The sequence below is a fragment of the Ranitomeya imitator genome, chromosome 10 (genome assembly GCF_032444005.1).
Source record: "Ranitomeya imitator isolate aRanImi1 chromosome 10, aRanImi1.pri, whole genome shotgun sequence".
NCBI lineage: Eukaryota > Metazoa > Chordata > Amphibia > Anura > Dendrobatidae > Ranitomeya > Ranitomeya imitator.
Window position 1 is genome coordinate 895,874 of NC_091291.1, and position 25,560 is coordinate 921,433.

At 48.3% G+C, this 25,560-nt stretch overlaps 1 protein-coding gene across 2 annotated transcripts in view; it reads left to right on the forward strand.

Annotated features, from left to right (window-relative positions):
• The window catches only part of LOC138652011 (complement C1q subcomponent subunit C-like), a 53,754-nt gene extending 28,833 nt beyond the window's left edge, over positions 1–24,921 (forward strand). Inside the window, exons 1-3 of one of the 2 annotated variants that reach the window (XM_069742692.1) lie at positions 18,314–18,331; positions 19,024–19,192; positions 22,232–24,921. In XM_069742692.1, coding sequence (XP_069598793.1) covers positions 19,036–19,192; positions 22,232–22,788 — 714 coding nt within the window. In that variant the 5' untranslated portion in view covers positions 18,314–18,331; positions 19,024–19,035 and the 3' untranslated portion in view covers positions 22,789–24,921. Of the gene's footprint in view, positions 1–18,313; positions 18,332–19,023; positions 19,193–22,231 lie in introns of those variants that run through there. The other variant, XM_069742691.1, reaches the window with a different exon arrangement.
• The last annotated feature ends 639 nt before the right edge of the window (positions 24,922–25,560 follow it).

Here is a 25,560-nt window from a genome sequence, read left to right on the forward strand (position 1 = left end):
AGTGACTGCACCTTCCTGTAATGATTGCACCTTCCTGTAATGACTGCACCTTCCTGTAATGACTGCACCTTCCTGTAATGACTGCACCTCCCTGTAATGACTGCACCTTCCTGTAATGACTGCACCTTCCTGTAATCACTGCACCTTCCTGTAGTGACTGCACCTTCCTGTAATCACTGCACCTCCCTGTAGTGACTGCACCTTCCTGTAATGATTGCACCTTCCTGTAATGACTGCACCTTCCTGTAATGACTGCACCTTCCTGTAGTGACTGCACCTTCCTGTAATGACTGCACCTTCCTGTAATGATTGCACCTTCCTGTAGTGACTGCACCTCCCTGTAATGACTGCACCTTCCTGTAATCACTGCACCTTCCTGTAATCACTGCACCTTCCTGTAGTGACTGCACCTTCCTGTAATCACTGCACCTTCCTGTAATGACTGCACCTTCCTGTAATCACTGCACCTTCCTGTAGTGACTGCACCTTCCTGTAATGACTGCACCTTCCTGTAATGACTGCACCTTCCTGTAATCACTGCACCTTCCTGTAGTGACTGCACCTTCCTGTAATGACTGCACCTTCCTGTAATGACTGCACCTTCCTGTAGTGACTGCACCTTCCTGTAATGACTGCACCTTCCTGTAGTGACTGCACCTCCCTGTAGTGACTGCACCTTCCTGTAATGACTGCACCTTCCTGTAATGACTGCACCTTCCTGTAATGACTGCACCTTCCTGTAATCACTGCACCTTCCTGTAGTGACTGCACCTTCCTGTAATGACTGCACCTTCCTGTAATGACTGCACCTTCCTGTAGTGACTGCACCTTCCTGTAATGACTGCACCTTCCTGTAATGACTGCACCTTCCTGTAGTGACTGCACCTTCCTGTAATGACTGCACCTTCCTGTAGTGACTGCACCTTCCTGTAGTGACTGCACCTTCCTGTAGTGACTGCACCTTCCTGTAATGACTGCACCTTCCTGTAATGACTGCACCTTCCTGTAGTGACTGCACCTTCCTGTAGTGACTGCACCTCCCTGTAGTGACTGCACCTTCCTGTAATGATTGCATCTTCCTAAAGTGACTGCACCTTCCTGTAGTGACTGCACCTTCCTGTAATGACTGCACCTTCCTGTAGTGACTGCACCTTCCTGTAGTGACTGCACCTTCCTGTAATGACTGCACCTTCCTGTAATGACTGCACCTTCCTGTAGTGACTGCACCTTCCTGTAATCACTGCACCTTCCTGTAATGACTGCACCTTCCTGTAATGACTGCACCTCCCTGTAATGATTGCACCTTCCTGTAATGACTGCACCTTCCTGTAGTGACTGCACCTTCCTGTAATGATTGCATCTTCCTAAAGTGACTGCACCTTCCTGTAGTGACTGCACCTTCCTGTAGTGACTGCACCTCCCTGTAGTGACTGCACCTTCCTGTAATGACTGCACCTTCCTGTAATGACTGCACCTTCCTGTAATGACTGCACCTTCCTGTAATCACTGCACCTTCCTGTAGTGACTGCACCTTCCTGTAATGACTGCACCTTCCTGTAATGACTGCACCTTCCTGTAGTGACTGCACCTTCCTGTAGTGACTGCACCTTCCTGTAGTGACTGCACCTTCCTGTAATGACTGCACCTTCCTGTAATGACTGCACCTTCCTGTAATGACTGCACCTTCCTGTAGTGACTGCACCTTCCTGTAGTGACTGCACCTTCCTGTAATGACTGCACCTTCCTGTAGTGACTGCACCTTCCTGTAGTGACTGCACCTTCCTGTAGTGACTGCACCTTCCTGTAGTGACTGCACCTTCCTGTAGTGACTGCACCTTCCTGTAGTGACTGCACCTTCCTGTAGTGACTGCACCTTCCTGTAGTGACTGCACCTTCCTGTAGTGACTGCACCTTCCTGTAATGACTGCACCTTCCTGTAATGACTGCACCTTCCTGCAGTGACTGCACCTTCCTGTAGTGACTGCACCTTCCTGTAATGACTGCACCTTCCTGTAGTGACTGCACCTTCCTGTAGTGACTGCACCTTCCTGTAGTGACTGCACCTTCCTGTAGTGACTGCACCTTCCTGTAATGACTGCACCTTCCTGTAATGACTGCACCTCCCTGTAATGACTGCACCTTCCTGTAATCACTGCACCTCCCTGTAGTGACTGCACCTTCCTGTAATGACTGCACCTTCCTGTAATCACTGCACCTTCCTGTAATGACTGCACCTTCCTGTAATGACTGCACCTTCCTGTAATGACTGCACCTTCCTAAAGTGACTGCACCTTCCTGTAGTGACTGCACCTTCCTGTAATGACTGCACCTTCCTGTAGTGACTGCACCTTCCTGTAGTGACTGCACCTCCCTGTAATGACTGCACCTTCCTGTAATGACTGCACCTTCCTGTAGTGACTGCACCTTCCTGTAATGACTGCACCTTCCTGTAATGACTGCACGTTCCTGTAGTGACTGCACCTTCCTGTAATGACTGCACCTTCCTGTAGTGACTGCACCTTCCTGTAATGACTGCACCTTCCTGTAATGACTGCACCTTCCTGTAATCACTGCACCTTCCTGTAATGACTGCACCTTCCTGTAATCACTGCACCTTCCTGTAATGACTGCACCTTCCTGTAATGACTGCACCTTCCTGTAATGACTGCACCTTCCTGTAATGACTGCACCTTCCTGTAATCACTGCACCTTCCTGTAATGACTGCACCTTCCTGTAATGACTGCACCTTCCTGTAATGACTGCACCTTCCTAAAGTGACTGCACCTTCCTGTAGTGACTGCACCTTCCTGTAATGACTGCACCTCCCTGTAGTGACTGCACCTTCCTGTAGTGACTGCACCTTCCTGTAATGACTGCACCTTCCTGTAATGACTGCACCTTCCTGTAATGACTGCACCTCCCTGTAGTGACTGCACCTTCCTGTAATGACTGCACCTTCCTGTAATGACTGCACCTTCCTGTAATGACTGCACCTTCCTGTAATGACTGCACCTTCCTGTAATCACTGCACCTTCCTGTAGTGACTGCACCTTCCTGTAATGACTGCACCTTCCTGTAATGACTGCACCTTCCTGTAATGACTGCACGTTCCTGTAGTGACTGCACCTTCCTGTAATGACTGCACCTTCCTGTAATGACTGCACCTTCCTGTAATCACTGCACCTTCCTGTAATGACTGCACGTTCCTGTAGTGACTGCACCTTCCTGTAATGACTGCACCTTCCTGTAATGACTGCACCTTCCTGTAATGACTGCACCTTCCTGTAATGACTGCACCTTCCTGTAATCACTGCACCTTCCTGTAATGACTGCACCTTCCTGTAATGACTGCACCTTCCTGTAATGACTGCACCTTCCTAAAGTGACTGCACCTTCCTGTAGTGACTGCACCTTCCTGTAATGACTGCACCTCCCTGTAGTGACTGCACCTTCCTGTAATCACTGCACCTCCCTGTAGTGACTGCACCTTCCTGTAATGACTGCACCTTCCTGTAATCACTGCACCTTCCTGTAATGACTGCACCTTCCTGTAGTGACTGCATCTTCCTAAAGTGACTGCACCTTCCTGTAGTGACTGCACCTTCCTGTAATGACTGCACCTTCCTGTAATGACTGCACCTTCCTGTAATGACTGCACCTTCCTGTAATGACTGCACCTTCCTGTAATCACTGCACCTTCCTGTAATGACTGCACCTTCCTGTAATGACTGCACCTTCCTGTAATGACTGCACCTTCCTGTAATGACTGCACCTTCCTGTAGTGACTGCACCTTCATCTAATGACTGCACCTTCCTGTAGTGACTGCACCTCCCTGTAGTGACTGCACCTTCCTGTAATGACTGCACCTTCCTGTAGTGACTGCACCTTCCTGTAATGACTGCACCTTCCTGTAATGACTGCACCTTCCTGTAATCACTGCACCTTCCTGTAGTGACTGCACCTTCCTGTAGTGACTGCACCTTCCTGTAATCACTGCACCTTCCTGTAGTGACTGCACCTTCCTGTAGTGACTGCACCTTCCTGTAATGACTGCACCTTCCTGTAATCACTGCACCTTCCTGTAATGACTGCACCTTCCTGTAGTGACTGCATCTTCCTAAAGTGACTGCACCTTCCTGTAGTGACTGCACCTTCCTGTAATGACTGCACCTTCCTGTAATGACTGCACCTTCCTGTAATGATTGCACCTTCCTGTAATGACTGCACCTTCCTGTAATGACTGCACCTTCCTGTAGTGACTGCACCTTCCTATAGTGACTGCACCTTCCTGTAATGATTGCACCTTCCTGTAGTGACTGCACCTTCCTGTAATGACTGTACCTTCCTGTAATGGCTGCACCTTCCTGTAGTGACTGCACCTTCCTGTAATGACTGCACCTTCCTGTAATGACTGCACCTTCCTGTAATGACTGCACCTTCCTGTAATGACTGCACCTTCCTGTAGTGACTGCACCTTCCTGTAATGACTGCACCTTCCTGTAGTGACTGCACCTTCCTGTAATGACTGCACCTTCCTGTAATGACTGCACCTTCCTGTAATGACTGCACCTTCCTGTAGTGACTGCACCTTCCTGTAATGACTGCACCTTCCTGTAGTGACTGCACCTTCCTGTAATGACTGCACCTTCCTGTAATGACTGCACCTTCCTGTAATGACTGCACCTTCCTGTAGTGACTGCACCTCCCTGTAGTGACTGCACCTTCCTGTAGTGACTGCACCTTCCTGTAATGACTGCACCTTCCTGTAATGACTGCACCTTCCTGTAATGACTGCACCTTCCTGTAATGACTGCACCTCCCTGTAATGGCTGCACCTTCCTGTAGTGACTGCACCTTCCTGTAGTGACTGCACCTTCCTGTAATGACTGCACCTTCCTGTAATCACTGCACCTTCCTGTAGTGACTGCACCTTCCTGTAATGACTGCACCTTCCTGTAATGACTGCACCTTCCTGTAATCACTGCACCTTCCTGTAATGACTGCACCTTCCTGTAATGACTGCACCTCCCTGTAGTGACTGCACCTTCCTGTAATGACTGCATCTTCCTGTAATGACTGCACCTTCCTGTAATGACTGCACCTTCCTGTAGTGACTGCACCTTCCTGTAATGACTGCACCTTCCTGTAATGATTGCACTTTCCTGTAATGACTGCACCTTCCTGTAATCACTGCACCTTCCTGTAGTGACTGCACCTTCCTGTAATGACTGCACCTCCCTGTAGTGACTGCACCTCCCTGTAGTGACTGCACCTTCCTGTAATCACTGCACCTTCCTGTAATGACTGCACCTTCCTGTAATGACTGCACCTTCCTGTAGTGACTGCACCTTCCTGTAATGACTGCACCTTCCTGTAATGACTGCACCTTCCTGTAGTGACTGCACCTTCCTGTAATGACTGCACCTTCCTGTAATGATTGCACTTTCCTGTAGTGACTGCACCTTCCTGTAATGACTGCACCTTCCTGTAGTGACTGCACCTTCCTGTAATGACTGCACCTTCCTGTAATGACTGCACCTTCCTGTAATGACTGCACCTTTCTGTAATGACTGCACCTTCCTGTAGTGACTGCATCTTCCTGTAATGACTGCACCTTCCTGTAATCACTGCACCTTCCTGTAATGACTGCACCTTCCTGTAATGACTGCACCTCCCTGTAGTGACTGCACCTTCCTGTAATGACTGCACCTCCCTGTAGTGACTGCACCTTCCTGTAGTGACTGCACCTTCCTGTAGTGACTGCACCTTCCTGTAATGACTGCACCTTCCTGTAATGACTGCACCTTCCTGTAATGACTGCACCTTCCTGTAGTGACTGCATCTTCCTGTAATGACTGCACCTTCCTGTAATGATTGCACCTTCCTGTAATGACTGCACCTTCCTGTAATGACTGCACCTTCCTGTAATGACTGCACCTCCCTGTAATGACTGCACCTTCCTGTAGTGACTGCACCTTCCTGTAATGACTGCACCTTCCTGTAATGACTGCACCTTCCTGTAGTGACTGCATCTTCCTGTAATGACTGCACCTTCCTGTAATGACTGCACCTTCCTGTAATGACTGCACCTTCCTGTAGTGACTGCACCTTCCTGTAATGACTGCACCTTCCTGTAATGATTGCACTTTCCTGTAGTGACTGCACCTTCCTGTAATGACTGCACCTTCCTGTAGTGACTGCACCTTCCTGTAATGACTGCACCTTCCTGTAATGACTGCACCTTCCTGTAATGACTGCACCTTCCTGTAATGACTGCACCTTCCTGTAGTGACTGCATCTTCCTGTAATGACTGCACCTTCCTGTAATGACTGCACCTTCCTGTAATGACTGCACCTTCCTGTAGTGACTGCACCTTCCTGTAATGATTGCACCTTCCTGTAATGATTGCACTTTCCTGTAGTGACTGCACCTTCCTGTAATGACTGCACCTTCCTGTAATGACTGCACCTTCCTGTAATGACTGCACCTTCCTGTAATGACTGCACCTTCCTGTAATGATTGCACCTTCCTGTAATGACTGCACCTTCCTGTAATGACTGCACCTTCCTGTAATGACTGCACCTTCCTGTAGTGACTGCACCTTCCTGTAATGACTGCACCTTCCTGTAATGACTGCACCTTCCTGTAATGACTGCACCTTCCTGTAATGACTGCACCTTCCTGTAATGACTGCACCTTCCTGTAATGATTGCACCTTCCTGTAATGACTGCACCTTCCTGTAGTGACTGCACCTTCCTGTAATGACTGCACCTTCCTGTAATGATTGCACTTTCCTGTAATGACTGCACCTTCCTGTAATCACTGCACCTTCCTGTAGTGACTGCACCTTCCTGTAATGACTGCACCTCCCTGTAGTGACTGCACCTCCCTGTAGTGACTGCACCTTCCTGTAGTGACTGCACCTCCCTGTAGTGACTGCACCTTCCTGTAATGACTGCACCTTCCTGTAATGACTGCACCTTCCTGTAATGACTGCACCTCCCTGTAGTGACTGCACCTTCCTGTAATCACTGCACCTTCCTGTAATGACTGCACCTTTCTGTAATGACTGCACCTTCCTGTAATGACTGCACCTTCCTGTAATGACTGCACCTCCCTGTAGTGACTGCACCTTCCTGTAATGGCTGCACCTTCCTGTAGTGACTGCACCTTCCTGTAATGACTGCACCTTCCTGTAGTGACTGCACCTCCCTGTAATGACTGCACCTTCCTGTAGTGACTGCACCTTCCTGTAATGACTGCACCTTCCTGTAGTGACTGCACCTCCCTGTAGTGACTGCACCTTCCTGTAGTGACTGCACCTTCCTGTAATCACTGCACCTTCCTGTAGTGACTGCACCTCCCTGTAGTGACTGCACCTTCCTGTAATCACTGCACCTCCCTGTAGTGACTGCACCTTCCTGTAATGACTGCACCTTCCTGTAATCACTGCACCTTCCTGTAGTGACTGCATCTTCCTAAAGTGACTGCACCTTCCTGTAGTGACTGCACCTTCCTGTAATGACTGCACCTTCCTGTAATGACTGCACCTTCCTGTAGTGACTGCACCTTCCTGTAGTGACTGCACCTTCCTGTAGTGACTGCACCTCCCTGTAATGACTGCACCTTCCTGTAATGACTGCACCTTCCTGTAATGACTGCACCTTCCTATAGTGACTGCACCTTCCTGTAGTGACTGCACCTTCCTGTAGTGACTGCACCTCCCTGTAGTGACTGCACCTTCCTGTAATGACTGCACCTTCCTGTAATGACTGCACCTTCCTGTAATGACTGCACCTTCCTGTAATGACTGCACCTTCCTATAGTGACTGCACCTTCCTGTAGTGACTGCACCTTCCTGTAGTGACTGCATCTTCCTAAAGTGACTGCACCTCCCTGTAATGACTGCACCTTCCTGTAATGACTGCACCTTCCTGTAATGACTGCACCTTCCTGTAGTGACTGCACCTTCCTGTAGTGACTGCACCTTCCTGTAGTGACTGCACCTCCCTGTAGTGACTGCACCTTCCTGTAATGACTGCACCTTCCTGTAATCACTGCACCTTCCTGTAGTGACTGCATCTTCCTAAAGTGACTGCACCTTCCTGTAGTGACTGCACCTTCCTGTAATGACTGCACCTTCCTGTAATGACTGCACCTTCCTGTAGTGACTGCACCTTCCTGTAGTGACTGCACCTTCCTGTAGTGACTGCACCTCCCTGTAATGACTGCACCTTCCTGTAATGACTGCACCTTCCTGTAGTGACTGCACCTTCCTATAGTGACTGCACCTTCCTGTAATGATTGCATCTTCCTAAAGTGACTGCACCTTCCTGTAGTGACTGCACCTTCCTGTAATGACTGCACCTTCCTGTAATCACTGCACCTTCCTGTAGTGACTGCATCTTCCTAAAGTGACTGCACCTTCCTGTAATGACTGCACCTTCCTGTAATGACTGCACCTTCCTGTAGTGACTGCACCTTCCTGTAGTGACTGCACCTTCCTGTAGTGACTGCACCTTCCTGTAATGACTGCACCTTCCTGTAATGACTGCACCTTCCTGTAGTGACTGCACCTTCCTATAGTGACTGCACCTTCCTGTAATGATTGCATCTTCCTAAAGTGACTGCACCTTCCTGTAGTGACTGCACCTTCCTGTAATGACTGTACCTTCCTGTAATGGCTGCACCTTCCTGTAGTGACTGCACCTTCCTGTAATGACTGCACCTTCCTGTAGTGACTGCACCTCCCTGTAATGACTGCACCTCCCTGTAATGACTGCACCTTCCTGTAATGACTGCACCTTCCTGTAGTGACTGCACCTTCCTGTAATGACTGCACCTTCCTGTAATGACTGCACCTCCCTGTAATGACTGCACCTTCCTGTAATGACTGCACCTTCCTGTAGTGACTGCACCTTCCTGTAATGACTGCACCTTCCTGTAATCACTGCACCTTCCTGTAATCACTGCACCTTCCTGTAGTGACTGCACCTTCCTGTAATGACTGCACCTTCCTGTAATGACTGCACCTTCCTGTAATGACTGCACCTTCCTGTAATGACTGCACCTCCCTGTAATGACTGCACCTTCCTGTAATGACTGCACCTTCCTGTAGTGACTGCACCTTCCTGTAATGACTGCACCTTCCTGTAATGACTGCACCTTCCTGTAGTGACTGCACCTTCCTGTAATGACTGCACCTCCCTGTAATGACTGCACCTTCCTGTAATGACTGCACCTTCCTGTAGTGACTGCACCTTCCTGTAATGACTGCACCTTCCTGTAATGACTGCACCTTCCTGTAGTGACTGCACCTTCCTGTAATGACTGCACCTCCCTGTAGTGACTGCACCTCCCTGTAGTGACTGCACCTTCCTGTAATCACTGCACCTCCCTGTAGTGACTGCACCTTCCTGTAATGACTGCACCTTCCTGTAGTGACTGCACCTTCCTGTAATGATTGCACTTTCCTGTAATGACTGCACCTTCCTGTAATCACTGCACCTTCCTGTAGTGACTGCACCTTCCTGTAATGACTGCACCTCCCTGTAGTGACTGCACCTCCCTGTAGTGACTGCACCTTCCTGTAATCACTGCACCTTCCTGTAGTGACTGCACCTTCCTGTAATGACTGCACCTTCCTGTAATCACTGCACCTTCCTGTAATCACTGCACCTTCCTGTAGTGACTGCACCTCCCTGTAATGACTGCACCTTCCTGTAATGACTGCACCTTCCTGTAGTGACTGCACCTTCCTGTAATGACTGCACCTTCCTGTAATGACTGCACCTTCCTGTAATGACTGCACCTTCCTGTAATCACTGCACCTTCCTGTAGTGACTGCACCTTCCTGTAGTGACTGCACCTTCCTGTAATGACTGCACCTTCCTGTAATCACTGCACCTTCCTGTAATGACTGCACCTTCCTGTAATGACTGCACCTCCCTGTAGTGACTGCACCTTCCTGTAATGACTGCACCTTCCTGTAATGACTGCACCTTCCTGTAGTGACTGCACCTTCCTGTAATGACTGCACCTTCCTGTAATGACTGCACCTTCCTGTAGTGACTGCACCTTCCTGTAATGACTGCACCTTCCTGTAATGACTGCACCTTCCTGTAGTGACTGCACCTTCCTGTAATGACTGCACCTTCCTGTAATGATTGCACTTTCCTGTAATGACTGCACCTTCCTGTAATCACTGCACCTTCCTGTAGTGACTGCACCTTCCTGTAATGACTGCACCTCCCTGTAGTGACTGCACCTCCCTGTAGTGACTGCACCTTCCTGTAATCACTGCACCTCCCTGTAGTGACTGCACCTTCCTGTAATCACTGCACCTCCCTGTAATGACTGCACCTTCCTGTAATGACTGCACCTTCCTGTAATGACTGCACCTTCCTGTAATGACTGCACCTTCCTGTAGTGACTGCACCTTCCTGTAATGACTGCACCTTCCTGTAATGACTGCACCTTCCTGTAGTGACTGCACCTTCCTGTAATGACTGCACCTTCCTGTAATGACTGCACCTTCCTGTAGTGACTGCACCTTCCTGTAATGACTGCACCTTCCTGTAGTGACTGCACCTTCCTGTAGTGACTGCACCTTCCTGTAATGACTGCACCTTCCTGTAGTGACTGCACCTTCCTGTAATGACTGCACCTTCCTGTAATGATTGCACCTTCCTGTAGTGACTGCACCTTCCTGTAATGACTGCACCTTCCTGTAATGACTGCACCTTCCTGTAATGACTGCACCTTCCTGTAATGACTGCACCTTCCTGTAATGACTGCACCTTCCTGTAATGACTGCACCTTCCTGTAATGACTGCACCTTCCTGTAGTGACTGCACCTTCCTGTAATGACTGCACCTTCCTGTAATGACTGCACCTTCCTGTAATCACTGCACCTTCCTGTAATGACTGCACCTTCCTGTAATGACTGCACCTTCCTGTAGTGACTGCACCTTCCTGTAATGACTGCACCTTCCTGTAGTGACTGCACCTTCCTGTAATGACTGCACCTTCCTGTAATGACTGCACCTTCCTGTAGTGACTGCACCTTCCTGTAATGACTGCACCTTCCTGTAATGATTGCACTTTCCTGTAGTGACTGCACCTTCCTGTAATGACTGCACCTTCCTGTAGTGACTGCACCTTCCTGTAATGACTGCACCTTCCTGTAATGACTGCACCTTCCTGTAATGACTGCACCTTCCTGTAATGACTGCACCTTCCTGTAGTGACTGCACCTTCCTGTAATCACTGCACCTTCCTGTAGTGACTGCACCTTCCTGTAATGACTGCACCTCCCTGTAGTGACTGCACCTCCCTGTAGTGACTGCACCTTCCTGTAATGACTGCACCTTCCTGTAATGACTGCACCTTCCTGTAATGACTGCACCTTCCTGTAATGATTGCACCTTCCTGTAGTGACTGCACCTTCCTGTAATGACTGCACCTTCCTGTAATGACTGCACCTTCCTGTAATGACTGCACCTTCCTGTAATGACTGCACCTTCCTGTAGTGACTGCACCTTCCTGTAATGACTGCACCTTCCTGTAATGACTGCACCTTCCTGTAATGACTGCACCTTCCTGTAATGACTGCACCTTCCTGTAATGACTGCACCTTCCTGTAATGACTGCACCTTCCTGTAATGACTGCACCTTCCTGTAGTGACTGCACCTTCCTGTAATGACTGCACCTTCCTGTAATGACTGCACCTTCCTGTAATCACTGCACCTTCCTGTAATGACTGCACCTTCCTGTAATGACTGCACCTTCCTGTAGTGACTGCACCTTCCTGTAATGACTGCACCTTCCTGTAGTGACTGCACCTTCCTGTAATGACTGCACCTTCCTGTAATGACTGCACCTTCCTGTAGTGACTGCACCTTCCTGTAATGACTGCACCTTCCTGTAATGATTGCACTTTCCTGTAGTGACTGCACCTTCCTGTAATGACTGCACCTTCCTGTAGTGACTGCACCTTCCTGTAATGACTGCACCTTCCTGTAGTGACTGCACCTTCCTGTAATGACTGCACCTTCCTGTAATGACTGCACCTTCCTGTAGTGACTGCACCTTCCTGTAATCACTGCACCTTCCTGTAGTGACTGCACCTTCCTGTAATGACTGCACCTCCCTGTAGTGACTGCACCTCCCTGTAGTGACTGCACCTTCCTGTAATGACTGCACCTTCCTGTAATGACTGCACCTTCCTGTAATGACTGCACCTTCCTGTAATGACTGCACCTTCCTGTAATGACTGCACCTTCCTGTAATGACTGCACCTTCCTGTAATCACTGCACCTTCCTGTAATGACTGCACCTTCCTGTAATGACTGCACCTCCCTGTAGTGACTGCACCTTCCTGTAATGACTGCACCTTCCTGTAATGACTGCACCTTCCTGTAGTGACTGCACCTTCCTGTAATGACTGCACCTTCCTGTAGTGACTGCACCTTCCTGTAATGACTGCACCTTCCTGTAATCACTGCACCTTCCTGTAATCACTGCACCTTCCTGTAGTGACTGCACCTTCCTGTAGTGACTGCACCTTCCTGTAATGACTGCACCTTCCTGTAGTGACTGCACCTTCCTGTAATGACTGCACCTTCCTGTAATGACTGCACCTCCCTGTAGTGACTGCACCTTCCTGTAATGACTGCACCTTCCTGTAATGACTGCACCTTCCTGTAATGACTGCACCTTCCTGTAGTGACTGCACCTTCCTGTAATGACTGCACCTTCCTGTAATGACTGCACCTTCCTGTAGTGACTGCACCTTCCTGTAGTGACTGCACCTTCCTGTAATGACTGCACCTTCCTGTAATGACTGCACCTTCCTGTAGTGACTGCACCTTCCTGTAATGACTGCACCTTCCTGTAATGATTGCACTTTCCTGTAATGACTGCACCTTCCTGTAATCACTGCACCTCCCTGTAGTGACTGCACCTTCCTGTAATGACTGCACCTTCCTGTAGTGACTGCACCTTCCTGTAGTGACTGCACCTTCCTGTAGTGACTGCACCTTCCTGTAGTGACTGCACCTCCCTGTAGTGACTGCACCTTCCTGTAATGACTGCACCTTCCTGTAATGACTGCACCTTCCTGTAATCACTGCACCTTCCTGTAATGACTGCACCTTCCTGTAGTGACTGCACCTTCCTGTAATGACTGCACCTCCCTGTAGTGACTGCACCTCCCTGTAGTGACTGCACCTTCCTGTAGTGACTGCACCTTCCTGTAATGACTGCACCTTCCTGTAATGACTGCACCTTCCTGTAGTGACTGCACCTTCCTGTAATGACTGCACCTTCCTGTAATGACTGCACCTTCCTGTAGTGACTGCACCTTCCTGTAATCACTGCACCTTCCTGTAGTGACTGCACCTTCCTGTAATGACTGCACCTCCCTGTAGTGACTGCACCTCCCTGTAGTGACTGCACCTTCCTGTAATGACTGCACCTTCCTGTAGTGACTGCACCTTCCTGTAATGACTGCACCTTCCTGTAGTGACTGCACCTTCCTGTAATCACTGCACCTTCCTGTAGTGACTGCACCTTCCTGTAATGACTGCACCTCCCTGTAGTGACTGCACCTTCCTGTAATGACTGCACCTTCCTGTAGTGACTGCACCTCCCTGTAGTGACTGCACCTCCCTGTAGTGACTGCACCTTCCTGTAGTGACTGCACCTTCCTGTAGTGACTGCACCTTCCTGTAATGATTGCACCTTCCTGTAATGACTGCACCTTCCTGTAGTGACTGCACCTTCCTGTAATGACTGCACCTCCCTGTAATGACTGCACCTCCCTGTAGTGACTGCACCTCCCTGTAGTGACTGCACCTTCCTGTAATGACTGCACCTTCCTGTAGTGACTGCACCTTCCTGTAGTGACTGCACCTTCCTGTAGTGACTGCACCTTCCTGTAGTGACTGCACCTTCCTGTAATCACTGCACCTTCCTGTAATGACTGCACCTTCCTGTAGTGACTGCACCTTCCTGTAGTGACTGCACCTTCCTGTAGTGACTGCACCTTCCTCTAATGACTGCACCTTCCTGTAGTGACTGCACCTTCCTGTAGTGACTGCACCTTCCTGTAATCACTGCACCTTCCTGTAATGACTGCACCTTCCTGTAGTGACTGCACCTTCCTGTAATGACTGCACCTTCCTGTAATGACTGCACCTTCCTCTAATGACTGCACCTTCCTGTAGTGACTGCACCTTCCTGTAGTGACTGCACCTTCCTGTAATCACTGCACCTTCCTGTAATCACTGCACCTTCCTGTAGTGACTGCACCTTCCTGTAATGACTGCACCTCCCTGTAGTGACTGCACCTCCCTGTAGTGACTGCACCTTCCTGTAATGACTGCACCTTCCTGTAGTGACTGCACCTTCCTGTAATGACTGCACCTTCCTGTAGTGACTGCACCTTCCTGTAATGACTGCACCTTCCTGTAATGATTGCACCTTCCTGTAGTGACTGCACCTTCCTGTAGTGACTGCACCTTCCTGTAGTGACTGCACCTTCCTGTAGTGACTGCACCTTCCTGTAATGACTGCACCTTCCTGTAGTGACTGCACCTTCCTGTAGTGACTGCACCTTCCTGTAATCACTGCACCTTCCTGTAATGACTGCACCTTCCTGTAGTGACTGCACCTTCCTGTAATCACTGCACCTTCCTGTAGTGACTGCACCTTCCTGTAGTGACTGCACCTTCCTGTAATGACTGCACCTTCCTGTAGTGACTGCACCTTCCTGTAGTGACTGCACCTCCCTGTAGTGACTGCACCTTCCTGTAGTGACTGCACCTCCCTGTAGTGACTGCACCTCCCTGTAGTGACTGCACCTTCCTGTAGTGACTGCACATTCCTGTAATGACTGCACCTTCCTGTAATGACTGCACCTTCCTGTAATCACTGCACCTTCCTGTAATGACTGCACCTTCCTGTAGTGACTGCACCTTCCTGTAGTGACTGCACCTTCCTGTAATGACTGCACCTTCCTGTAATGACTGCACCTTCCTGTAATCACTGCACCTTCCTGTAATGACTGCACCTTCCTGTAGTGACTGCACCTTCCTGTAGTGACTGCACCTCCCTGTAGTGACTGCACCTTCCTGTAATGACTGCACCTTCCTGTAATGACTGCACCTTCCTGTAGTGACTGCACCTTCCTGTAGTGACTGCACCTCCCTGTAGTGACTGCACCTTCCTGTAATCACTGCACCTTCCTGTAATGACTGCACCTTCCTGTAGTGACTGCACCTTCCTGTAGTGACTGCACCTTCCTGTAGTGACTGCACCTTCCTGTAATGACTGCACCTTCCTGTAATGACTGCACCTTCCTGTAATCACTGCACCTTCCTGTAATGACTGCACCTTCCTGTAGTGACTGCACCTTCCTGTAGTGACTGCACCTTCCTGTAATCACTGCACCTTCCTGTAGTGACTGCACCTTCCTGTAATGACTGCACCTTCCTGTAGTGACTGCACCTTCCTGTAGTGACTGCACCTTCCTGTAGTGACTGCACCTTCCTGTAGTGACTGCACCTTCCTGTAGTGACTGCACCTTTCTGTAGTGACTGCACCTTCCTGTAGTGACTGCACCTTCCTGTAGTGACTGCACCTTCCTGTAGTGACTGCACCTTCCTGTAGTGACTGCACCTTCCTGTAGTGACTGCACCTTCCTGTAGTGACTGCACCTTCCTGTAGTGACTGCACCTTCCTGTAATGACTGCACCTTCCTGTAATCACTGCACCTTCCTGTAATGACTGCACCTTCCTGTAATGACTGCACCTCCCTGTAATGACTGCACCTCCCTGTAATGACTGCACCTCCCTGTAATGACTGCACCTCCCTGTAATGACTGCACCTTCCTGTAATGACTGCACCTTCCTGTAATGACTGCAACTTCCTGTAATGACTGCACCTTCCTGTAGTGACTGCACCTTCCTGTAATGATTGCACCTTCCTGTAATGACTGCACCTCCCTGTAATGACTGCACCTTCCTGTAATGACTGCACCTTCCTGTAGTGACTGCACCTTCCTGTAATGACTGCACCTTCCTGTAGTGACTGCACCTTCCTGTAATGATTGCACCTTCCTGTAATGACTGCACCTCCCTGTAATGATTGCACCTTCCTGTAATGACTGCACCTTCCTGTAGTGACTGCACCTTCCTGTAATGACTGCACCTTCCTGTAATGACTGCACCTTCCTGTAGTGACTGCACCTTCCTGTAATGACTGCACCTTCCTGTAGTGACTGCACCTTCCTGTAATGACTGCACCTTCCTGTAATGACTGCACCTTCCTGTAATGACTGCACCTCCCTGTAATGACTGCACCTTCCTGTAATGACTGCACCTTCCTGTAGTGACTGCACCTTCCTGTAATGACTGCACCTTCCTGTAGTGACTGCACCTTCCTGTAATGATTGCACCTTCCTGTAATGACTGCACCTCCCTGTAATGATTGCACCTTCCTGTAATGACTGCACCTTCCTGTAGTGACTGCACCTTCCTGTAATGACTGCACCTCCCTGTAATGACTGCACCTTCCTGTAGTGACTGCACCTTCCTGTAGTGACTGCACCTTCCTGTAATGACTGCACCTTCCTGTAATGACTGCACCTTCCTGTAATGACTGCACCTTCCTGTAATGACTGCACCTTCCTGTAATGACTGCACCTTCCTGTAGTGACTGCACCTTCCTGTAATGACTGCACCTTCCTGTAATGACTGCACCTTCCTGTAGTGACTGCACCTTCCTGTAGTGACTGCACCTTCCTGTAATGACTGCACCTTCCTGTAATGACTGCACCTTCCTGTAGTGACTGCACCTTCCTGTAGTGACTGCACCTTCCTGTAATGATTGCACCTTCCTGTAATGACTGCACCTCCCTGTAATCACTGCACCTTCCTGTAATGACTGCACCTTCCTGTAATGACTGCACCTTCCTGTAGTGACTGCACCTTCCTGTAGTGACTGCACCTTCCTGTAATGACTGCACCTTCCTGTAATGACTGCACCTTCCTGTAGTGACTGCACCTTCCTGTAGTGACTGCACCTTCCTGTAATGACTGCACCTTCCTGTAATGACTGCACCTTCCTGTAGTGACTGCACCTTCCTGTAGTGACTGCACCTTCCTGTAGTGACTGCACCTTCCTGTAATGACTGCACCTTCCTGTAGTGACTGCACCTTCCTGTAGTGACTGCACCTTCCTGTAATGACTGCACCTTCCTGTAATGACTGCACCTTCCTGTAGTGACTGCACCTTCCTGTAGTGACTGCACCTTCCTGTAGTGACTGCACCTTCCTGTAATGACTGCACCTTCCTGTAGTGACTGCACCTTCCTGTAGTGACTGCACCTTCCTGTAGTGACTGCACCTTCCTGTAATGACTGCACCTTCCTGTAGTGACTGCACCTTCCTGTAATGACTGCACCTCCCTGTAATGACTGCACCTTCCTGTAGTGACTGCACCTTCCTGTAATGACTGCACCTTCCTGTAGTGACTGCACCTTCCTGTAGTGACTGCACCTTCCTGTAGTGACTGCACCTTCCTGTAATGACTGCACCTTCCTGTAATGACTGCACTTTTCTCCTTTGACTGAACCTTCCTTTTGTGTTACAGTACTTTTCTCCAATGACTGTTCTTTCTTTTGTGACTGCTCCTTACTTCAGTGACTGCACTTTTCTCCAGTGACTGCACTCAATTTATCAATTTACCGCAGGGGCTTATTTTAGTTATCCCACTGCTGCTACAATATCACGAACTGCAGGGATTTATGTATATCCCGCTTTTCAGTTCCTCTTTGGAGCTTACAGCTCTCTGGCGCCCCCTTACCTTCAGGTCAGTCAGGGAACTACACCTGGGATAATTAGTCGCTGGATGGGCTGCTTCACTGTGGACTGGCTAGCAGGCACGCTGCAGCAAGAGAATTATAAATGCTCAGGCCGCAGCCAGACAATAGCTTATAAAACCCCATTCCGTTGCTGCCAGCGGCACCCACCCAGAACACACTTCGCTGCCACCAGCTCAGATTTATCACAGAGAGGGGTTCAGAGCCAACCCAATTTAGTAGCGCAATTTTTTCAGGTACGTGAAAATTCGCACAGAGCATGGAGAAGACCAAACTAGTAAATTTTATAGTTTACTCCAAAAGATTAGGCAGCGTTTATAAAAGATATAGAAAGATGTTGCAATAAGAGACAATTTAAACTATGTACAGCAATTATAAAATAAACAGGGATTCAAGAAAGATAAAACTCACATTTTGCTTAAGTCATTTCAGGCTAACCAGGTTGGTAGGCGGAGCCAAATGTTCCAGTTCATCAGACAAGACCTGCTGTAACCGCTCCTCAAGCAAGACTGAAGATTGGGCTCATTGGCAGTAACTTATACTTGTAGGCTTGTGACATCACGAAAGCCTTTCCCTTTCCCTCAAAGTTACAGATTTGCCAGCCTAACTTAATATTATCATGTCTTCCCTGGACAACCTAGCAGAGTAACAGCACCCACATCATTCATCTTGCATTAAAATTTACTTTCTAAGGATACCGCTCTCGGACTAGTTGGTCCACACAGTTCAGGAGAAATCCTCACTTTGTACTCGTTGTGTTTAGCTGCTAGTGCTTACAGTGATTGACACATCTACCGATGGGAATTCGCAATATGTACTCCATAGTTTTCTAGCCCAAATCGGTGGCCCAATATCTTACTATAATAGTACAAAGAACTTCATGTCTTTTTAGAGAGACTAGACCAGTTTCAGCTGATACTGGATGGGAGAATTGTCTACTGCAGCTACAGAGGTCGTAAAAATTCTTGTGGTGGGAGGGAATGAGGGATTTGGGATCCACACACACACACATCTCAGCAAGCCGAAGCACAAAGAGAAGGGGGGTCAGAGCCCACAGCATGTGTGCTAACAGGGAAAGCTAAAAATCATATTATATATTATCGTCACAAGAGTCTCATTGTCTATTCTTGTAGAGAACATCAATTATGTTGATTGAAACTGGTGTCCTTGTCCTGATGCTGTTCACGTTGGTGGAAAGTTATGACTCTCCATGCTTCGTAGCGATGCCAGGTATGCCAGGAATACCAGGAATCCCAGGCAGAGATGGACGAGATGGGCAGAAAGGAGCAAAAGGAGAGAAAGGTAAATTACTTTCCCAGCTGATTATTCCTTAAAATTCCCCTGAAATCTCATGTGGGGTCAAGGGCTATGTGTGCTATCTACAGAAAAGATGTCCTTGGAAAGATAAAGGTCTCAACTCCCTGTGACTAAAGGTACCGTCACACTAAGCGACGCTGCAGCGACACCGACAACGATCCGGATCGCTGCAGCGTCGCTGTTTGGTCGCTGGAGAGCTGTCACACAGACCGCTCTCCAGCGGCCAACGATGCCGGTAACCAGGGTAAACATCGGGTTACTAAGCGCAGGGCCGCGCTTAGTAACCCGATGTTTACCCTGGTTACCATCGTTAAAGTAAAAAAAAAACCACTACATGCTTACCTACCGCTGTCTGTCCCCGGCGCTGTGCTTCTCTGCCCTGTGTAAGCACAGCGCCGGGGACAGACAGTGGTAGGTAAGTATGTAGTGGTTGCTTTTTTTACTTTAACGATGGTAACCAGGGTAAACATCGGGTTACTAAGCGTGGCCTTGCGCTTAGTAACCCGATGTTTACCCTGGTTACCAGCGAAGACATCGCTGAATCGGCGTCACACACGCCGATTCAGCGATGTCAGCGGGAGATCCAGCGACGAAATAAAGTCCTGGCCTTTCTGCCCCGACCAGCGATATCACAGCAGGATCCAGATCGCTGCTGCCTGTCACACTGGACGATATCGTTATCCAGGACGCTGCAACGTCACGGATCGCTAGCGATATCGACCAGTGTGACGGTACCTTAAATCATTGTGAACTAGCCATGGGCTAGAGATCCATGTCTCCTCCTGTTCCTCCAACTTTGTTTACAGGGCACTATCCTCTGCTTGTTCTTCTATCGTTGATTTACAGGTTACTATCATCACCTGATACTCCTCCTCCTTGGTTTACAGGGAATTGTTATCTCCTGGCTCTCCTGTTGCCTTCCTTGAGTTACAGATCCTTGTTCTGTTTAGGTTTTCCTCTCCTTTGGCTTGCAGTTAACACTTTCCTAAGCTGGTTTTCTTCCATTGTGTACAGGTCACTTCCCTCTCCAGTTTCTTCTCCCGTTGGTTTGTCTTCTTCTAGCCCAACTCCATGATTTACAAGTCACTGTCCTCTGCTGGTTTTCTTTTGCTTGATTTAGAGGTCACTGTCCTCTTTTAGTTCTGCGGTTCTTCGTCCTGATTTACATATCCCTATCCTCTTCTGGTTCTCTTCTCCTTAGCTTACAGTTCAATGTCCACTTCTGGTTCTTTTCTACATCTTATAGGTCAATATGCTCTTCTGGTTCTCCTCGCCTTACTGGTCAATGCCCTCTGCTGGTTCATTTTTTTGGTTTACAGGTCACTGTTAGTGATGATTGAATAGTGAGATATTCGGATTTGGGAAATCGGCACAAACAATTTCTAATATCCATATATTCATACTGAATAACGAATACAATACAAGTCAATGGGAAATCCGAAAATTTTTCTGCTGGATCCAACAAACAGGTCTGGGGGCCAGAGAAAAAAGCTAAAATGCATGGGAAAGAGCTAAAACTAATGGGAACAGCATGGAGAAGATGCCTGCACGCTTTTCTGACTCTCATATGGTATCTAGGAATAATGTCAGATTATTGAACCGGTTTTACGGATTTTTAAGAAGATCTGAATAGATCTCTGGAGCATATTAACCCAGTCTCTCCGTGTGCACATACCGGTCATAAGCATTTAAATAGTCCTTATGATGCTGGAAGGCCAGCCAATCACAGTAATGCCACACCAAAGATGGCGCCGGCATTACTGTGATTAGCAAGCCAGCCCAGCATGTTCATTGGCTGCAAATAACGTGCTAAACGTGGTGGGCGGGTCACTCAAATATACCGAGGCGAATAGCAACTTACTTGCCAAGTAAGGAATAGCCCGAATACCGTACTATTCGTGCAAGTAACGAATAGTGTTGAATGTATTCGCACATCACTAGTCACTGTCCATTCTAGGTTATCTGTTCATTTGATTTACAGTTCACACTGTCCTCTGCTGACTTTCATTTATTGTTTCCAGGTCAATCAATGTCTTCTTCTGGTTCTCCTCTCCTTGACTGACCAGTTAATATCTTCATCTGGTTCTCCTCTCCTTGGCTGACTGGTCAATTTCTTCTTGTGGTTCTCCTCTTTGCTTTACAGGTCACTGTCCATTCTTGATTCTCCGTTCCTTTGCCTTACAGTTCACACTGCCCTCTGCTGACTTTCATTTATTGTTTCCAAGTCAATATATTCTTCTGGTTCTCCTCTCCTTGACTGACCAGTTAATATCTTCTTCTGGTTCTCCTCTCCTTGGCTGACTGGTCAATGTATTCTTCTGGTTCTCCTCTTTGCTTTACAGGTCACTGTCCATTCTTGATTCTCCGTTCCTTTGCCTTACAGTTCACACTGCCCTCTGCTGACTTTCATTTATTGTTTCCAAGTCAATATATTCTTCTGGTTCTCCTCTCCTTGGCTGACTGGTCAATGTCTTCTTCTGGTTCTCCTCTTTGCTTTACAGGTCACTGTCCATTCTTGATTCTCCGTTCCTTTGCCTTACAGTTCACACTGCCCTCTGCTGACTTTCATTTATTGTTTCCAAGTCAATATATTCTTCTGGTTCTCCTCTCCTTGGCTGACCGGTCAATGTCTTCTTCTAGTTCTCCTCTTTGCTTTACAGGTCACTGTCCTTTCTTGATTCTCCGTTCCTTTGGCTTACAGTTCACACTGTCCTCTGCTGACTTTCCTCCATTGTTTCCAGGTCATTATTCTTCTGGTTCTTTGCTCCTTGGTTTTCAAATCACTGTCTCCTGGTTCTCTGCCAGTTTGACTTATAGGACACCGTCCGTTCCTCCTCCTTGTTTCATACAGTATGTCCGTGTTCTTCCTGCTTCAGTGCTCAGAGACCTATTTTGTCTTGACTCCATTCCTATGTTTCTATTAGTAATTTGTTCCTTTTCATGTCTTTGATGTTCATGTTTTTGCTCTGGTTTATATTTGAACCATGTCACATTATGCACTCTGATGTCCTCTTGTCATCACAGGGATTCCAGCCAGCTCTAACATGGTCAATCTCAAAGGTGAAAAAGGGATTAAGGGGCTCCCAGGTCCAATGGGAAAAAATGGACCAAAGGGGCCACCTGGTCCTCCTGGGGACCAAGGCGAGCAAGGTCCCCATGGGGACAAAGGAATTTCGGGCAACCACAAGCAACAATATCAATCAGCTTTCACAATGGCAAGAGCAACAGAAATACACCCGGCAAAGAACACTCCCATCAAATTCAACAGAGTCATCACCAATGACCACCAGGACTATAATGCCACTTCAGGGGCTTTTGTGTGTCGGATCCCTGGACTTTATTACTTTGTGTATCATGCTTCACATTCCTCCAACCTTTGTGTCTCTCTATACGCAGCCAATGAGCGAAAGGTCAGCTTCTGTGACCATATGTCCAACACTCTGCAGGTCACATCAGGGGGAGTGCTGGTCCAGCTGAAAAGGAGCCAAGAGGTGTGGCTGTCTGCCAATGACTACAATGGTATGATAGGAATCGAGGATAACGACAGCGTCTTCTCCGGGTTCCTTGTATTTCCAGATTAGAATTTGATCTGAGCAAGTCCTTCACCACCTCCACCGTCTCGTGTCCTACACAGTGCTGTGCAATTTAGCTGAGCTGGAGGATCAATCTGACCATACACAAAAGATTGCCATGCGCGTTCAGCCATCTGTAATTTCCATGACTCACCCTTAAAGGGAATCTGCCAGTAGGATGGTCCCTCCTGAGCCTTCTATGCTGGCTCGTAGGAATTGTCCCTCCTGAGCCTTCTATGTTGGCTCGTAGGAATTGTCCCTCCTGAGCCTTCTATGTGGGCCAGTAGGATGGTCCCTCCTGAGCCTTCTATGTTGGCTCGTAGGAATTGTCCCTCCTGAGCCTTCTATGTGGGCCAGTAGGATGGTCCCTCCTGAGCCTTCTATGTTGGCTCGTAGGAATTGTCCCTCCTGAGCCTTCTATTTGGGCATATAGGTCATAGGAAGCAGAACAAAATAATATATTGATGTCTGCAATCCGATTTCTTATTCCAGAGAAATCCACATTTTATTAATATGTAAATTAGCTGTTAAGATTGATGGGCAGGACACAGACCTCCCTGATCCTCCTCCTCCAGAGCTTATTGTAAATGTCAGGGGGCGTTGCCAATGTGAGACGTGCAATGACTGACAGTCTGCTCTCATAATCACACACAGAGAGCGGTCATCACTCATCACACTGGTAACACCTAATGTCATTTACAATAAGCTGTGGAGGGGTAGTCTTAGGGAGATCTATGCCCCACCCATAGATCCTAACTCATTTACATATTAAGAAGATGTGGATTTCACTGGAATAAGATATCAGATTGCAGATATCAAGGTATCATTGCATTCAGCTAACTATGACCTGTGTGTCCATATACAGTTTACGGCTCAAAAAGGACGAGCATAATAACAAATCTTCTTTTTTTTAAATCAGATATTTTTTATTAAAGTTTTCAGAACATAACAGTATTTTCTCCAAAACACCCCACAATCTTTTCCCCATTCCCAACCCACAAATGTCCATTAAACCTCTACACCCCAACCAGCCAAGCATACGTATATGAGGTGGTGGAAGAAGCTGATCTTTCCGACCTATCTGGATGGCTCTGCCCTCGTCCAGACTTTCCTGTCCTCTCTGTCCTCTGTCTTCTCTGTCTTCATCCTCCTCTTCCAGACCTCTCTGTCCTTTTCGTCTTCCTCCTAATGTCCTCTCTGCCATCCTCCTCCAGATCTCCATCCTCCTCCAGATCTCCATCCTCCTCCTCCTCCAGCCCTCTCTGTCATTTTACTCCTCCTCCTGTCCTCTCTGCCCTCCTTCTCCAGATCGCTCTCTCCATTTCCTCCTCACCCTGTCCACTCTGTCCTTCTTCCCATTTCTCCAGACCTCTGTCCTCTTACTCCTCCTTCAGACACCTTTGTCCATTTCCTCCTCCTCCTGTCCTATTTGCTCTTCTTCCTCCTTCAACCTCCTCCAGACTCTCTGTCCCTTTCCTCTTCCTGTCCTTTTTGTCCTCCTCCTTCCTCTAGTCCTCTCTGTCCTCCTTCCTCCTCCTCCAGACTTCTCTGTATTCCTCCTCCAGACCACTCTGTCCATTTCTTCCTATTCATCATCCTGTCTGCTCTGTCCTCCTTCCGGTTCTCCAGACCTCTGTCCTCTTACTCCTCATCCAGACACTTTTGTCCTTTTCCTCCTTCACTTGTCCTTTTTGTCCTCCTTCCTCCTCTTGTCCTCTGTCCTCCTTCTCCAGACTTCTGTCCTTCTCCTCCTTCTGTCCCCGCTATCCTCTTTCCTTCTCCTCTAGACCAATCTGTCCATTTCCTCCTCCTCCTTATCCTGTCTGCTCTGTCCTCCCTCCCATTTCTCCAGACCACTCTGTCCTCCCTCCCATTTCTCCAGACCACTCTGTCCTCCTCTCCTGCCCTCCAGACCTGTCATTTTCTTCCTCCTCCTCCAGACTCCTCCCTTTCTGGGGCGGCCATGCTGTCGGCCATGTTTTCTGGAATCAGCATAGTGTCTGCAGCTTTTTTCTTGCCGTCTGCTGTAGATTGTGACGTCCTCTGCGCAGCTCTCCGGTGGTTCCTGATCACTGATTGGTTCATTCTTTTCTGCCTCCTGATTGTACGAGGTTATCTTAATTAAAGCATCAATTCACACAATTGTGAGTCTCATCTAAGAAGTATCGTTTCTCCGTGCTAATCATGTCGAGATGAGCTGACTTAAAGCCGCAATGCTCCTCTGGGAAATATGCTAATTATGCAAATGGTCTCTTCAGAGAGGATGAGAGCTAGAACTCTAGTGCCACCTATTGGAAGGCAGCAATCCTACAAGTCAATGTTGACCCTTTAACGAGCCTTGTCACATGACTCTGGATAATAGTCACAGCAGACACTGTGTTTCGGGGTGGGGTCCACATTGACTTGTAGGAATGCTACCTTCCAATAGGTGGCACTAGAGTTCTCATCCTCTCTGAAGAGACCATTTGCATAATTAGCAAATTAGCAAAGAAGCAAACACTGAAGGTGACGCCCATGAGGACCCCAAAAGATGAACCAGACCCCAAAAAGACCATTCCATTAATGGAAGAACCAGAATTTAATCACACATGATGGGAGTAGATGCAGAGCTCAGCAGTCAGTATCACACAGGATAGGATTAGATACAGCTCAGCAGTCAGTATCACACAGGGGAGGATTAGATACACGGCTCAGCAGTCAGCATCACACAGGAGAGGATTAGATACACGGCTCAGCAGTCAGTATCACACAGGAGAGGATTAGATACAGCTCAGCTGTCAG